Source organism: Bemisia tabaci, chromosome 10 (genome assembly GCF_918797505.1).
Source record: "Bemisia tabaci chromosome 10, PGI_BMITA_v3".
Taxonomy (NCBI): Eukaryota; Metazoa; Arthropoda; class Insecta; order Hemiptera; family Aleyrodidae; genus Bemisia; species Bemisia tabaci.
The window spans coordinates 24,703,036-24,718,293 of NC_092802.1; the positions used below are offsets into that span (position 1 = coordinate 24,703,036).

Genomic DNA, 15,258 nt, shown 5'->3' on the forward strand with positions numbered 1-15,258 from the left:
ACAGTGCTATTCGAGAGGGTTCGTGAGGTTCAATATCCCATTATTCCGGGAATAATAAATAGTCTCTCCGAAAGCTGCGAAGCGGGGAAGACCGCGAAGAAAACCTGCGAAGTCACGAAGCAATTTTCTGAATTTTAGCCCGAGGAACCCGATAGAGCTTTGCGCGGCGAAGAGCTTTTGGAGTGGCGGTCCCTTTAGCACCGCCTGCGCGACCGGCTCTTTCTGAGGAAAAACGCCGTATAAACCTTCAGGCGTTGTCAAATTTCCTTCGATAAAACGCGCATTTTCAGGGAAACTTCTGAATATTTTTTCGCCATTTTTTCAAGAAAATTTCACCCGCAATTTAATCTGCAATGTCTGTAAATTTCAAGGAAAAATATCCACGAATTTTCTTATAATATGAATGTTTTACAGGGAGAAATTTGGCAACGTCTGGATGTTCATACGGTGTTTTTACTGAACACGGCAGCATTGTCGGGAGAGGAAAGCCAAAGCCAGGCAGCTATCATTGCGCCGGGACTGGCTAATATGCATCGATAAATTAACAGCGTGTAATGAATTCGTAGCGGCCGAGCTTCTGATCAAGGGTCGTTTCCATTTCGACTCGAAAAACGCTGTTGCCAGAATTCCCATAAAATATTCCCAAGGTTTCTAATTCCGAGTGTTTTTTTATTAGTTTTCCTTGTATTAGGGAGGGAAAAGAGAAGGCAAAATTTAAAAGTTGTACGAAAAAATTAATTGCTTCATCTGAGAGAGCGCATTGTGCACATTTCGTTGCTCTTCTAACGTAAGGTCGTATCTTGATTTCCGCATGAGCTCCAGAAAGCATTGATTTATATGTAAAACAGGGCTCACGTGAAAATTGAAATATGCCCTTACGTCAGAGGAGCGACGATGTATAGTGTCCACTGTCTTTCTCATCATTTTTTCTGATATGGGAAATTATAGAAAAATAAATTTAAAAGTGAGAAAATGTACCACTTTGTGACGTCATCTGGCGACATTTCCCATTCCTAGGGAAATGAGAGGGCAAAATGCAGAAATTGCACGAAACAATTTTATTGCTTCATCTGAGAGTGCTTAATGAACCGAGTCCACAGTATTTTTCATTAATTTTTTCTGATATGAGAAATGGTAGAAAAATAGATTCAACGGTGGGAAAATGTATCACGTTGTGACGTCATCTGGTGACATTTCCCATTTCAATACATGTATTTTAGCAGATTCACTTGTCTTGTCATATTTCCTCCGATAGTTGTTCATTTTAGAAACCGAGGAAATTCTCGTGCACAGTTCTCCCAGTAGTTTCATCTTAAACATAATATTCACCAAAATTCAGACACCGGCAAATTCTCCTTAGCAATAAAATCGCTGGGGTGGTCAACATTTTGAATTTGCTATTATCAAAGGGTCTTTTTTTCTGTGCTTCTTATGTTTATCCCTAATTCCCTATTATTTCATGCTTTAATCCGCAACATTGAACTCCTTGGGTTTTTTAAAAAAATAAACATTCACCCTTGAAATTCCTCGACTTTTTTGGGGTGAAAAGTCCTACCTAATTTTGATGAAATTTAATGACTTCAGAAAAAAGAATTCCGTGACTACCAATACTCGTGCTGAGCGCGTTCTCCACTGAAAATGAAAAAAGTTCCTGGCATTCAGAAAAAATCCATGACTTTTTCACATTTTCCCTAACAGTCGCCACCCAGTTTAAACAAATCTCAAGGGAAAACTAGTTGCGGGTTTCCATTTTCGAGCATCCAATTCGGAGGGATTTCGGCACGGTTTGACAACATAGCCCACATTAATTCGTGATGGATCGAGCACCTACTCCGTCCGGTCCGGTCCGCTCTCTTCCGTTCCTTCGGCCGGCACAGGAACGGAGAAGAGGACTAATCGAGAACCAATCATACGAGGGTAATTATACCGGTCGAAGTGTGGCAAAGTTATGGAGTCTATTATTGTTGAGCAGTTAGCGTGTTTGTATAATCACTCAAGCAGCCGTTCTCAACTTTGCTGTGGAATCTGCTTTTCACGACAGGGAGGTGTTAGAATGCGCCTATGACAATTTAATGGACTGATAAAAGAACGCTCATTGGGATCCCTGCCCGGTAGGAGAAATGCTAGGAGCCGTGTGTGTCGTCGCTCCTTGATTGGTTTATTTATTAGGATGTTTTACAAAGGGATCAAAATAGGTCTGTGGAGGCCTCAAAAGATGGCATTATAGTAAAAGTCAACATCATGATTTTCACACAAGACACCATCCTCAAAAATTTATCTACGGACTGGAATTCCGATTATCCCAAAATAATACAGCGAAAGGTTTGAATTGGAAGTATATCGATTTATTCCACCGTGCATTGCGCGAAAACTGAAGATCCGCCATGTAAGATTTCAAGGATTTCTAAGATTTTTCACCCCTATGACTCTCGATGATACACTGGAAAAAAAAAAAACAAAAAAAACACATTGGATCTAGAGTCCAGACTCTTGAAAACATCGACAAGAAAAAGGACTCTTGATTCAATCAGATTTTTGCTTACATCAAAAGGAAATCCGCTCAAATTAAAGGGCTTGGTTCTTGATTTAAGCTTAAATCTGATTGAATCAAGAGTATTTTTTCTTGTCGATGTTTTTAAGAATCTGGACTCTAGATCCAATGTGTTTTTTTCTCCAGTGTACCTTACATAAGGTTTCACTGGAAAAAAGTATATTGGGTCCAGATTCCAGACTCTTAAACAATTCTTCAAGGAACAATACTCTTAATTTAATCGGATTTACGTGGTGGATCTTCAGTTTTCGCGCAATGCGTAGTGGGATAATCGATCCCTTAGATATTTTCTTTGTAGGTGTGGTGATTACCGAGGGAACTTTTGCGATTGGCCTTTGAAAATCGAAGCCGCCGAGCGTCCTGAAACTGAGAACCCCTGAAGTAATGTGTAATGTAATGTGTATGGAAAGTGGTTTTTAATTAAAATCGCGATTGTTGAGGCGATGCCGCAGCCGACTCGAGCGCATGCGCCCATGCATATGCCTTTGTCAATGCTCCAATAACTCCGATATTTATGCTGTCGGCGGTAGCTTAGATCCTCGGCCGGAGATACCTTCATTTACCCTTTCAGAGCCACGTTACGAAAATGATACAACTTCCAGTGGGCAGCACGCTGTGATCAGATAACAAAAACCCTACTATTTCCCTAACCTTGCGTACAAGTCTCCCGAGTATCGCTGGAAGGGTCTTGCGTCAGGGGTGCTCGCATGATAGCGAGATATTTTATTGAATTGGTCACTTGCGCGTGCTCAACTTCGTGTCCTGATAGTTGATAACTTCTACAATTGCTAAAAACACTAATTTTTTTAACGTTTCACATTCACTTGGACGCCAGAAAATTTACGAGACACTAAGAATGAAGTCATCCACCACAGACTACCACGCACAGAAAAAACGACGTAACTTCAAACAGGGCTTTGCACTTTTCTTCCACACATACTGTTCTATTACGAGAGAACCTGATCACTATGATGCTTCATTTTGTAAATCTGAATTCTCAATGGTATGCTATAGTTACTTCAGCATTAAGAAGAATAAATGGTCATATTGGTTTCTTGGTTGTAAAAAAGTGTGTCACCTACTAACTGAAAAAATCTAGAATGGAGTTACGGAGCGTTTACTGAGGACGAGCCCGTAACGTGGTGAGAAAAAAACGGCGTATGAACATTCCAGAGTTGCAAAATTTCCTCCAATAAAATTTTTGTTTTTGAGCAAAGTTTTCGATTTTTTCCGTGAAATTTGTACACTATGAGGATCAAATTACGAAAGAAATTCTCTGAAAAATCGGAATAAGAATATTTATACATACTTCTAAAAACTCGTGATTTTTCAAAGGAAATTTGGCAACGCCTAACGGCTCATACGGCGTATGAACATCCGAGAGATGCCAAATTTCCTTCGATAAAATTTTGGTTTTTGAGGAAAGATATAAATATTTTTCCTTAAAATTTTTACTGTTAGGATCAAATTACAAACGAAATTCTCTGAAAAATCGGAAGACAATTTTTTATAAACATTCCCAAAAATTCGTGATTTTTCAGAGGAAATTTGACAACACCAAAGGCTCATACGGCGTTTTATCTTGAAATTTTTACACTGATAAGATCAAATTAAGAAGGAAATTCCCTGAAAAATTGGAAGAAAAATATTTGTCAATAATCTCAAAATTGCGTGATTTTTCAAAGGAAATTTGGCAACGCTTAAAGGCTCATACGGCGTTTTTCCTTGGCACGGCAGTGCTGCCCGAAGATAAAAATTAGGGGTACTTACTTAACGTGTTCGCTGTCGGGAAGCCACTCGGATCTCTCTTTGATTTGGGCGAGGGTTTTGGGCCCGTGACGACAGAGTTTGATGAGCTCCGGTTCGGAGAGGAGGTGCGAGATCCCGCGGAACTCCCAGTAGAGGTCCCCGCGGCTCAACGCGTCGTCATTGGTGCCCACGTCGCGCAACACCGTGACGAGCTTCTTCCCGCAGAGGTGGCAAGAGTTGATGAAAGGCTCGCATTCCTGCAACAGAGAAACAAATTCACGATGAAAAACGGTTCGCTCACACTGGGATAAAATCCAACACACATACATTAAGCCGCTTTTGTAGCGCAGCCTCGCGCTCTGCGACGCCCAATCGCCATTGCCCCCTATCTTCCCAGAGACCATCAGGCAATGGGTCACTAAACCTCGTTTGAATGAAATTGAATATTCTGAAAGTACAATGTGAGTAGATAACGTGGTGATTTTTCCGCATTTTTATGGAGCCGAAATCGCGGAGAAACCCGCTTTTGAAAAATCTAAAAACTGCAAGACATTTTAAACGCACCCGAATGGCGGGAAACTGACGGTGTTGACGCACTGCGGTAGTCATATCGCAATCTTCTCTCATTTTCCTCTAATGTTTGTAAAAATAAAACGTGTTTCAACATGGAAATGTTGCTCGTTTATTGCAGCTAACATATGAATGAGATTCAAGTCTTGAATTCAAAAGGTATAATTTCGACTTCAATATTGTTTTCATATACGAAGAGTAGATAGACATTTGACGGAAGTCGTGGAAACCCGTGCCCGCTTCTGATTGGTGCCGGATGACATCATTCGGCGCGGCGCGAAACCGGGGCGTTTTAAATTTGCGTATAAGTTGAGCGATTTGAACTGCGCATTTCTCGGTTATTGAGTTACTTGTTCGCGTTTTTAATGTGCGCATCGTGTTCTACGCGTCATTTTCCTTTAGAAAACTATATTCGCAAGTCAAAATTCGTTCATGGTTTAGTGACCCATTGGCGCCTTCCGATCTCTTCCTCCACCCCTTGTCGCCAACCTTTCACAGGACATAATCAAACACACAAAGAGAAATTCAACACAAAATGTTGGTTAATGCGGGAAATAAGACACAAAATAACCATAGCCTCCGGTTGACAATTTTAAGAGATGCCAGCTAGTTTCTTTGAGGAAATTTAATTAAAACGAGTGGAGAATACTAACTTCGTAATTGGAAGGATGCGTTTTCCTAGTCTCTCCATTGCTTTCTATGCTAAATTCTCGTTTCAACACAAAAGTTTGGTTAATACGGGAAGTAAAACGCAAAATAACCGGAGCCTCCGGTTGACACACGCAGAAAAAAACTTCGTGCGTGGGACCCGAAGTTCAGGTCATATGGATCTCTGAAGTTTCCGGATCTCGTATCTAAAAACGTGAGGTCCAGTTGCCGAAGTACGGGTCAGACATCTGAAGTACTCCGGTGCATACCGAAGTGCGCCTCGATGTCTGACCAGAACTGCCGTGCTAAAGAAAAACACCGTACCAATATTTGAGATTTGCCAAATTTTCTCAAGTAATATGTTAATTTTTAAGGAGAGTTATTACAAGACCGCAGGATACTTCATGCACTGCGCGTACAGCACGGTATGAACGCAGCGCGTAGCAGCGCCTTACAAGACCGCACGATACTTCATGCACTGCGCGTACAGCACGGTATGTACGCAGCGCGTAGCAGCGCCTTACAAGACCGCAGGATACTTCATGCATTGCGCGTAAACCACGGTGCGCGTTAAAGATATCGTGCCTATTATCACTTTGCACGTGTAACTTTATAAATAATGCACGGAGAAAAAAAACTGCGTGCGTGGGACCCGAAGTTGAAGTCATATGGATCTATGAAGTTTTCGGATTACGTATCTAAGAACTTGAGGTCCAGCTGCCGAATTTCGGGTCAGACATCTGAAGTACTTCGATATGTACCGAAGGGTTCGGGTCACACATCTGATCATCTGAGACACTCCGGTGCATACCGAAGTGCCTCGATTTCTGACCCGAACTTCGGCAGCTGGACCTCAAGTTTTCGGATGCGTGATCAGAAAACTTCAGAGATCCGTATGACCTCAACTTCGGGTCCCATGCACGAAGTTTTTTTCTCCGTGCAATTTCAAGAAAAAATGATAGCTAGTTTTCTTGAGGAAATTTGATAAAAACGAGGGGCGAGTAGTAACGTCGTAATCGGAGGAATGCGTTTTCCCAGTCTCTCAATTGGTTTCAGTGCTAAATTCACCGTAAACTGTACCAAAATCGACACACAGTTTGTGTTGGTTTCCTGTATTAACCAAAAGTAAATCAGTGAGAACGAAAACACACAAACTCGGTTACTCGAAAATGCTCGGTTTTCATAAAGGTCCTTGAAATTAACGCATCTGTTCCAACTCGGACCTTGACGGTGTCCTTAGGTACTTGAGTTTCGACACCTAAAATCTTTTTTTAGATTAACTTCTTCACCTACCGTGCAATTCAGTGTGTGTCTTGATGTATTTCATTTTTTCGAGTAGGTGCGTTTTCGTTCTCAGTGATTCAGGTCACACAAATATTTTTATCGGTGTAGGACATTTTCGGACAGGTCCTTAGCCTTAGCTTCCACTGATGTATTCCCGGTTTTCCAGACCTGTGTACTTTCAGTCATAGGATATCTCTGGCAGTGCTATTATGTAGCTTCTCCCTGGGACAATCTTAGACTAGAGTACCTGTATAGCGAAAGTATGGAAAGATCGCTTCATGGAGGACTTGGGGCCCAAAAGTGCAGCCACCCTTCTAATCAACTTCTAACGCACAAAATTTCACTGCCAGTCTGCAGATTCCAATTCTAACCAAGATGGCTAAGGATGTACATAAATGAGCGTTCTTCCGCAAAAATGAGTAAATTTATGCAAAAACTAAGTCAAGTAGGTGCTTTGTAAACGATGGTTCGTAACAATTGTATTCATAAATCTCTCTGAATAATTGCACTTCATAGGTTGGCTGCATTTCTGGGCCCTAACTTTATTCGCGGAGGCATCGGTGAAGGCCTGATGGATTTTCGGAGTTTTACATCTGTCTATACTCTCGCTATACAGGTACTCTATCTTAGACTATAATGGAATTCCTTAGCTGATCCGTCGGAGGGACCTCATCCAATCGGAATTCCTCGAGAAGGCGAGAGGGATTATGGGTAATTGCGCGTTGCCTGTCACCTTGTCCACGTTCACGGTTGCGACTTTCGCTACTTTCGGAGGGGCGGGAAAAAATCGGCTGAAACCCGCGCTTGGGACCGCGCGGCAGTGGCGCGCTGATCCGAAGATTGCATTCAGAGGTCCTAAAAGTAAAAGTGGTCACTGCAGACCCGGGCTTTTCAGCCGCTGAACTCTTCTGACAGTCCCCGCGCTCTGTTGCCGTGTCAATTTGACGTCCGATAGCCATTCGCAACTTTTTTGTTTACTTTTCAGTGTTGCCACAGAATTTAGAGGGTAAAATTCCCTAACACATTTTGGTGAAATTTCCTGACAAATGAGGATATGCCGGATGATTAGAAGGACATAATTAGGATAGATTTCAGGCATATTGTTGTTCGAAACGCCTAACCTATTAAAAAAAGCAAATAAAGGTAACTTCACGATTTTCCCCTGACATTATAGTCATTTTCCCTGACATCTCCCTGTATCCCCTGACTGTGGTAACCCTGACTTTTCTGCCGTCATAGCGAAGAAAGCCGTAAGTGCAAAAATGAAGTTTTATGAAAATGCGCTCACCAGTGTCTGAGCGGAAAATTGGATTAAAAGTAGCATCTGCTCTTTGTCAAATTGCCATCTATCATCCGAAAGACTCTAAGAAATCGTTTGGATGATTAAAGCTCGACCAATTTTGTTTCACGTACATAAAAAGGGTATTATTAATTTTCATACTAGGCTAGTGTTAGGCAAGACAGTCGTAGGTGTTATCTTCTGCACGTTTTTGTGGTTGCGTTTTGGACACACAATAAACACATTTTCAGGTTAGAAATTGGCAGAGAAGGGCTGCATTATACTTGACAGCACTGTTTTTATTGGCTCTCTAAAGGAATAGTGTCTCTTACGGCTTTGGAATCCTTTACATAATGCACAATTAGCGTATTCCAAATCTTTAGGTTAGTTAGAATTAGATTAGGTTAGGTTTAGTTAAAGTCGGTTGCATTCGGTGACACTACACTAAATATAAGTGTTCCGCACTTTGGTTCTGACTAACTGCAACAAAATTAGTTTCATTTTCCCACATTCATTTTTCTTGTTTCATTTACTCACAAAGGACCAATAATCTGCGGCCAAAATGCAACAATTTTGTTGCATGGTCCCCACAAACCGAGGCTAAATGAAGTGTAATCGATGAGCGATTGCGAAATCCGGCGGCCGTGGCTGGAGTCTACTGATAGCAGATTGCATTGAAAAGTCTCGAAAGTAAAAGTCGAATGGATCGATAGTTTTCAGAGGTCACTCTCCTGCCCCAACGAGGGCCCGCGCGCCTCCGTTCGCGTCGCACATAACACGTTGCTGACAAGTGTTCTGTGCCCCTCGCTGTTGCCACAGTCGTTATGCCGCTCTTGGAGCCGCGAAAATACATCACCAGATAGGATAGTTCTTGTTTTTAGGAAATTGAAAAAAACATTAATTGAGGGGCTTGAGAGAAAATTTTTCTGTTTCGAGAAATACGTGTTTGAAGTTTCGAAATTACATGAATCCTTACGGCGGAAAGAAAGTTCAAACTGACTTTCTGATGCTTATATTTTGAAGCTTTATTTTTCACGGAATATGCAAGACCAGTTTTACTTGAGTACTGATGTACAGTATTATTATTATGTTATTGAGTACTATGTATAGTTCAGTAAGTGGAAATGAAATGAGAGGGACACGGGGTTCAGGCTGTAAATAAAAGTAATTCGGACGGAACGTATAAGTGGTTAGTATGTAGTAGTGGTTAGTAAGTGGTTTAGTAAGTGGTTGATGCCGATGGCCACGTTTAGTAAAAGATGATGACATCCTTTATGTTGAGCGTAAGAACTTGAAGTTTGGATGGATCTTGTAAATATTTATTAACCTTAGGCTAACTTTCAAGCATCTAAGTACAATTCCCCTACTAGCGATATCGACTCATTTGTGCGAGATAACAAGTACAGAGGAGCTTAATTCCTAACCCTATCGCGTGGTTCTTTGTAAGATGGCTAAAGTTGGCAAAGCCGGTGTAATGGGCGATAGCGTGGCCGTGAACAGGAGAGCAGGGTGCAGAGGCGTTTGTTACTTTGTTACGATTCTGAGTTGATCGGTGAACGCATTCTCCAGTCTCTAACACTGTTGCCATTTTGTGCATTAACCAGTGATGAATCCTCAATGTTTTGATGTTTACCAAAATAAGTTTGGAATTTGAGCATTGGGTGGGGCAAGGGAGGTTTGAGGAGACCTTTAACACAGCACCATAAAAAGGACTATTAGGATCGCATTTAGAAAAAAGGAACCAGGGTAATTAGTGTTTTCAAAAGTGTGAGACTTCTTCTTTACTTTTGAGAATACCTAATATAAATACAGTAATAAAATTTACAAAGTTATTTTCCTTTAAAAGTAAAAAAAAATTTTGGTGGGAAGTAAAAACTGTTTGCTCTTCTAGAGGAGTTGTTTCCATAATTATGAAGACGCAATATGTTTACAACACTGCAATTGCGCTGGTCCCTGTTTGCTAAATGCGTCCATTTTTGGGAACCAGGAGTGAGACTACAATTATAGAAATAGATCCTTGGTATTATTTTCATCACAAAAAATTGATAATACGCAGGTTGACTGACACAAAATTTCAACAATCAGGCTGCAGGTTCGGGAAGAGGTCCTTTTCCTGGTGCTATATAATGGACTCCATTAAAACCATCCTTGGTGGCAATCAGTGTTCGAAATTCACAGGCGCCAACGCGCCAAATGTGCCAAAAAAAATCGGCCATGGCGCCTAAAAAATGAGGGCTCTGCGCCAACGTGGCCCCAAAAAATTGCCCCCTGAAAATCTGAATTTTCATATTAGTTGATTATTCGAAATTTTCAACACTACAAGCGAAAGCTTTTTCTATTCTTTACGATTTCATCCTCTTCGCTTTTGTCTTCCCCAGGTTACAGCTACTTACTAGTTCTGATGCGAACACAGCTTGCATCTAACTTTTTACTAAATGCACCGTGATATATAGGCAAAAAGTCAATTTGGCCCCTAAAAAATCCTCAATGACGCCTAAAAATCGGGCTTGATGCGTCATTTGGCTCCTAAAATTCAAAGGTGAGTTTCGAACACTGTCTATAGTGGACTCCACTAAAACCATCCTTGGTGGCGATTAAAGCCAATAGAGGTATTCTGAGGAAAAGGGGTGTTAAAAGAGTGACTATGAATACGGCCCCTGGTGGGGAAGAATTGGCAATGCGGTGGCTAGAAGACGAAGGAGACTGCTGTAATTGCCTGTAACCGTTGGGCGAAGCTTGGAGCGGATGAATCGAAGGCGATATCGCGTCAAATTGTATCGGATCCAGAGCCGCACTCCGCAGAGGCAAAGACCGCTCCGACAATTAGACGACGCGACGATGTCGACAGGAGGAGTGCGATGCCTCCGTATGACACCCAACACCGCTCGTCTGGACCACATGAATGAAAACAAGCAGTTGCAACACATAGAGAGTGCGCTCAGATCAAGGTCCATATTAGCTGAGGGTAAATATTGGCAATTTTGAAAATGACCGGACAGTAAATACTTAACTAAAAAGGTGTTAATTCGTGTGGGAGTAGGAGACTTGACACCCACCAAATTCCCCGATTTCCCCAAAAATTTCTTAAATTTTGCGTTTTCCAAGACCGCCGGAAACCCTCACGGAGCAAAATCTATGGCTTTATTAACCAATTAGTGGTTCATATAGAACGACAAAAGTAGTCGTAAATGAACTACACTGGAAAGAAAAACATATTGGATCTAGAGTCCAGACTCTTGAAAACATCGACAAGAAAAAATACTCTTGATTCAATCAGATCTGAGCTTAAATCAAGAACCAAGCCTCTTAATTTGAGCGGATTTCCTTTTGATTTAAGCTTCAATCTGATTGAATCAAGAGTCCTTTTTCTTGTCAATGTTTTCAAGAGTCTGGACTCTAGATCCAATGTGTTTTTTTCCAGTGTAATGATTATGGGTCTTTGAACCATACTAGGGTATCTTGTACTATACTAAGGTATATATACCATCACTAAGGTACACGCGCAAGTAAATATCCTGGTTACTGATCGTCGTATATTAAGTAACAAACAAACTATTATATGTTGCTTTTTACTAGTATCAGTGGTGTTACATACGAACCACTAATTGGGAGCAACAGCTGTTTTTCAGTGCTGAACACTCACATTTGAAGGCATGCAGAACAGTTTTTGAAAAAAATGGGAAAACAATAATTTCAAGTAAATCTAGTCTTCATGCATATCCTGTGAAAAACTTGCTTCCGAATTCCAAATTTAAGCATCAAAAACAGTGTTTGAAATTCGGCATGAAGTCTTCGCAGCCATCTAGCCTGTAACTTTTTTTCTTAGGGGCCAAAATGAAATATCATCCTTTCGAAATTCCTCGAGTGAAGAACACGCTAAAGAATCCCAAAAATGGAGTTTAACAACGATTTTCTTAGCGGTCAAAGGCGATTCCTCACCGGCAAATTGCTGTTAGTTTGGCGTGTGTTTCAGACACTGATCAAAAAGTCAGTTAAAACTTTCTTTCCGCCATAATAATTTCGAAGCTTCGAACACGTATTCCTCGAGATAGCAAAAACCGCACTGATGCGCCTTGCCCTCCAAGCCCCGCATTTTGCGTTAAAAAATCTCCATTTTTCCCATTACCACTGCGACAATCGCCTCGAATCCATTTCACGACTAGGAATACGTCTGATAAGGGAGAGTAGATATTAATTTAGAGAGAGGTTTGAGCCCGGCTGGTCTGCGCACGACAATCGGTACTGACGATTCGGCGGACTCACGCAAATCTTAGCTGCTCTGACGTTGGGGCGTACCTCCAATTCCACATGAGCCCCAGAAAACATTGAATTACACGGAGAACACGGCTCAAGTGGACGAAGAGATACTCCCTTACGCTTCGAAGGGGCGACGAAATGCAAATGCGGACTCCCCGACCTCGGCTCCCTTGGTTCGCGAGTTCGCGGTCATCGGAAGAAACTCATGATGTAACCTCGGTCAGATGGAGGATCGGGGATAGGGAAGATAAGGCGAGACGCAGGGATATCACGAATCGCAGCCGAACATGGCGTGATATCGACGGGACTCGGGCATAATCTGCCCCTTTCATATCCATTCGAGCGGCCTTGTCAAGTGGTCTCGAAAAAATGCCGGCATATTGCGACAGCGTGCGAGAGAAAGGGATCGAGAGTGAAAACAAAGTTTTTCGGGTCATGGCACCCAAAGCTCTAGTAGCCATTGGAAAAAAAACACATTGGATGTAGAGTCAAGGCTCTTAAAAACATCGACAAGAAAAAATACTCTTCATTCAATCGGATTTAAGCTTAAATCAAAGGGAAATCCGCTCAAATTAAGAAGCTTGGTTCTTGATTTAAGCAAAAACCCGATTGAATCAAGAGTATTTTTTCTTGTCGATGTTTTTAAGAGTCTGGACTCTAGATTCAATGTGTTTTTTTTCCAGTGCACAGCGCAACGTAAATACTGGAATGATTCTAAAATTTGGTGTCGTAAGAATGGAATTGCAATTTTTTATTGTGAAGTTTAAATATATTAACCTAGGGGGTGCGTCCCCCGAATAGTTCCTCGGTCCAACTCTTTCGAGATACTACGCGCCTCTTGCATGCAACACCGGAAAAAATGTCTCTTGGGTCCAGAATCTAGACTCTTAAAAAATTTGACAAGAAGAAAGCTTTAGACAAAGAAGACAAAAGGGATATGGAGGGATCCTATTGGTGGAAGCTGGTGGTTGCAATGGACAAAGGCAATAGGTAATAGACTATAACTAATGGCAACCCACGAGAGACCCGACAGTTAGTTCATTCCTTTTCACCTGTATTCTATAGGAGCCACCCATTTCAACCAATAGGATCGCTCCTGCTCCCTATGTTCTTTTTGTCTATAGCTTTGTCTATCGATATCAATAATCATCCCGCAGCGGGCCGATTATTGAAATTGATTGACAAAGCAATAGACAAAGAAGACATAAGGAGTATAAAGCAATCCTATTGGTTGAAATGGGTGGTTCTCATAGACTAAGGGGGAAAATGATGGACTAACTATCGGGTCTCTCGTGGGTTGCCGTCAGTTAGTCTATTACCGATTGCCTTTGTCCATTACAACCAACCTCTTCCACCAATAGGATCCCTCGATATCTCTTTCGTCGTATTTGTCTATAAGTTTCAATAATCGGCCCGCAGGTGAGATAAGATAAGAGGCTTTAACACTGATGTGGCGCCCTGGTGCGCGCAACAGTTGCTCCGATGGCGCCAGGTGACGGCGAAAATAATTCATGGCTCCGCGCTTGCATTATTCATGAAATTCATATTCGGAATGGATATGAAGTGGTAAAAGTGCAACATTTTTCCTATTATTACTCCCATACCGTCATGATCGGGGTCTGTTGCGAATTGCCGAGCGCACCTCATCGTGGAATAATGCATGCATTCGTCAAAACTGAGGCGTGCATTATCTCCGCGTTGCAAAAAGAGATGCATGCGATTAGTTTTTGAAGGCCGCCGGTGAGAAAATCCTCCTCGCAAACGACGTAATGTTAGGGCCGTATTCGTTGTCACTCCTTAAGGTGATTCGATGGACGCCATATTTTGTGTCAGAACGGCATGCTATATATCGCATCAATTGGTTCCATTTTTTCAGCTACTCGTCATTTTTCTCCAATTTTGAGATCGCAACTCTGTTGTCAGGCGACTAAAGCACTCACTTACCAAATTTAACAAAGAAATTCAACGTAACAAAGACGTGATTTTTTCAGAGAGACAACACCGCATTCGATTCTGATATCGAAACTGCACTCGACTGCGATATTTTCTCTTTAAAAAAACCACGCCTTTATTACGTTGAATTTCTTTGTTAAAAGTGGTAAGAGAGGGCTTCAGTCTCCTGACAACAGAATTGCGATCTCAAAATTGGAGGAAAATGACGAGTAGCTGAAGCGATGTATCGCATGCCGTTCTGACACAAAATATGGCGTCCATCGAATCACCTTGAACAGCCCCCTTCTTCAGAACCCCACATGGTTTACATTGTTATGAAGGGAGGTTTCAGGAGGACGTTTCAACGTTGTAAAATTCCCTAAAACTTATTTCATTTCAATCGCGTTGAACCCAACGCGTTATTGATTTTTGAATAAAAATTTCAATATGTCTCCTTCCGGTTTTCCGCCAAAGTCAACAGAATTTCGGATACAAATTGCAGAATCATACTTTTCCATGAAATTGAATTGCTTCAGTCAACTTCATGTTCATCATCAATTCGAAAGAGGAAACGTTCATACAAGGTGTCTACTAAAACAGGCTGGGCAAAAATCAGTACTTTTACAGTACTTTTTCAGTACACTTCCAAGACTTTCAGTACCTCCTAAAAGAACAAATCAGTACTTTTTGTGTACCTCCATTTGACGAAATTCGGAAAATTTCAAAAATTTGAAGTTCTTGCTCAAATTGTGACAAAAATGACAGAAAAATGACAAAAATCCGGACAATCTTGTGGAATTTCCACTCTTTTTCAGTACTTCCGCACCGCTCTTAGAAAATCAGTCCTATTTCCGGACTTACAGACACCCTGGTCCATGAGAATGCTTACATTTGTAACTTATCCAGTCCTCCATTCCACGGTTCTCCCGACTTTCATTTTTCGATGTGACCGCGTCAAATCGGGAAACATTAAAAAAATGACAAAAAT

At 41.5% G+C, this 15,258-nt stretch overlaps 1 protein-coding gene across 2 annotated transcripts in view; it reads right to left on the bottom strand.

Moving 5' to 3' along the window:
* Positions 1-15,258, bottom strand: part of LOC109042300 (puratrophin-1) — a 586,997-nt gene that overhangs the window by 158,402 nt on the left and 413,337 nt on the right. For both annotated transcript variants that reach the window (XM_019058962.2, XM_072304834.1), the window contains exon 8: positions 4,322-4,557. In XM_019058962.2, coding sequence (XP_018914507.2) covers positions 4,322-4,557 — 236 coding nt within the window. The remainder of the gene's footprint in view (positions 1-4,321; positions 4,558-15,258) is intronic.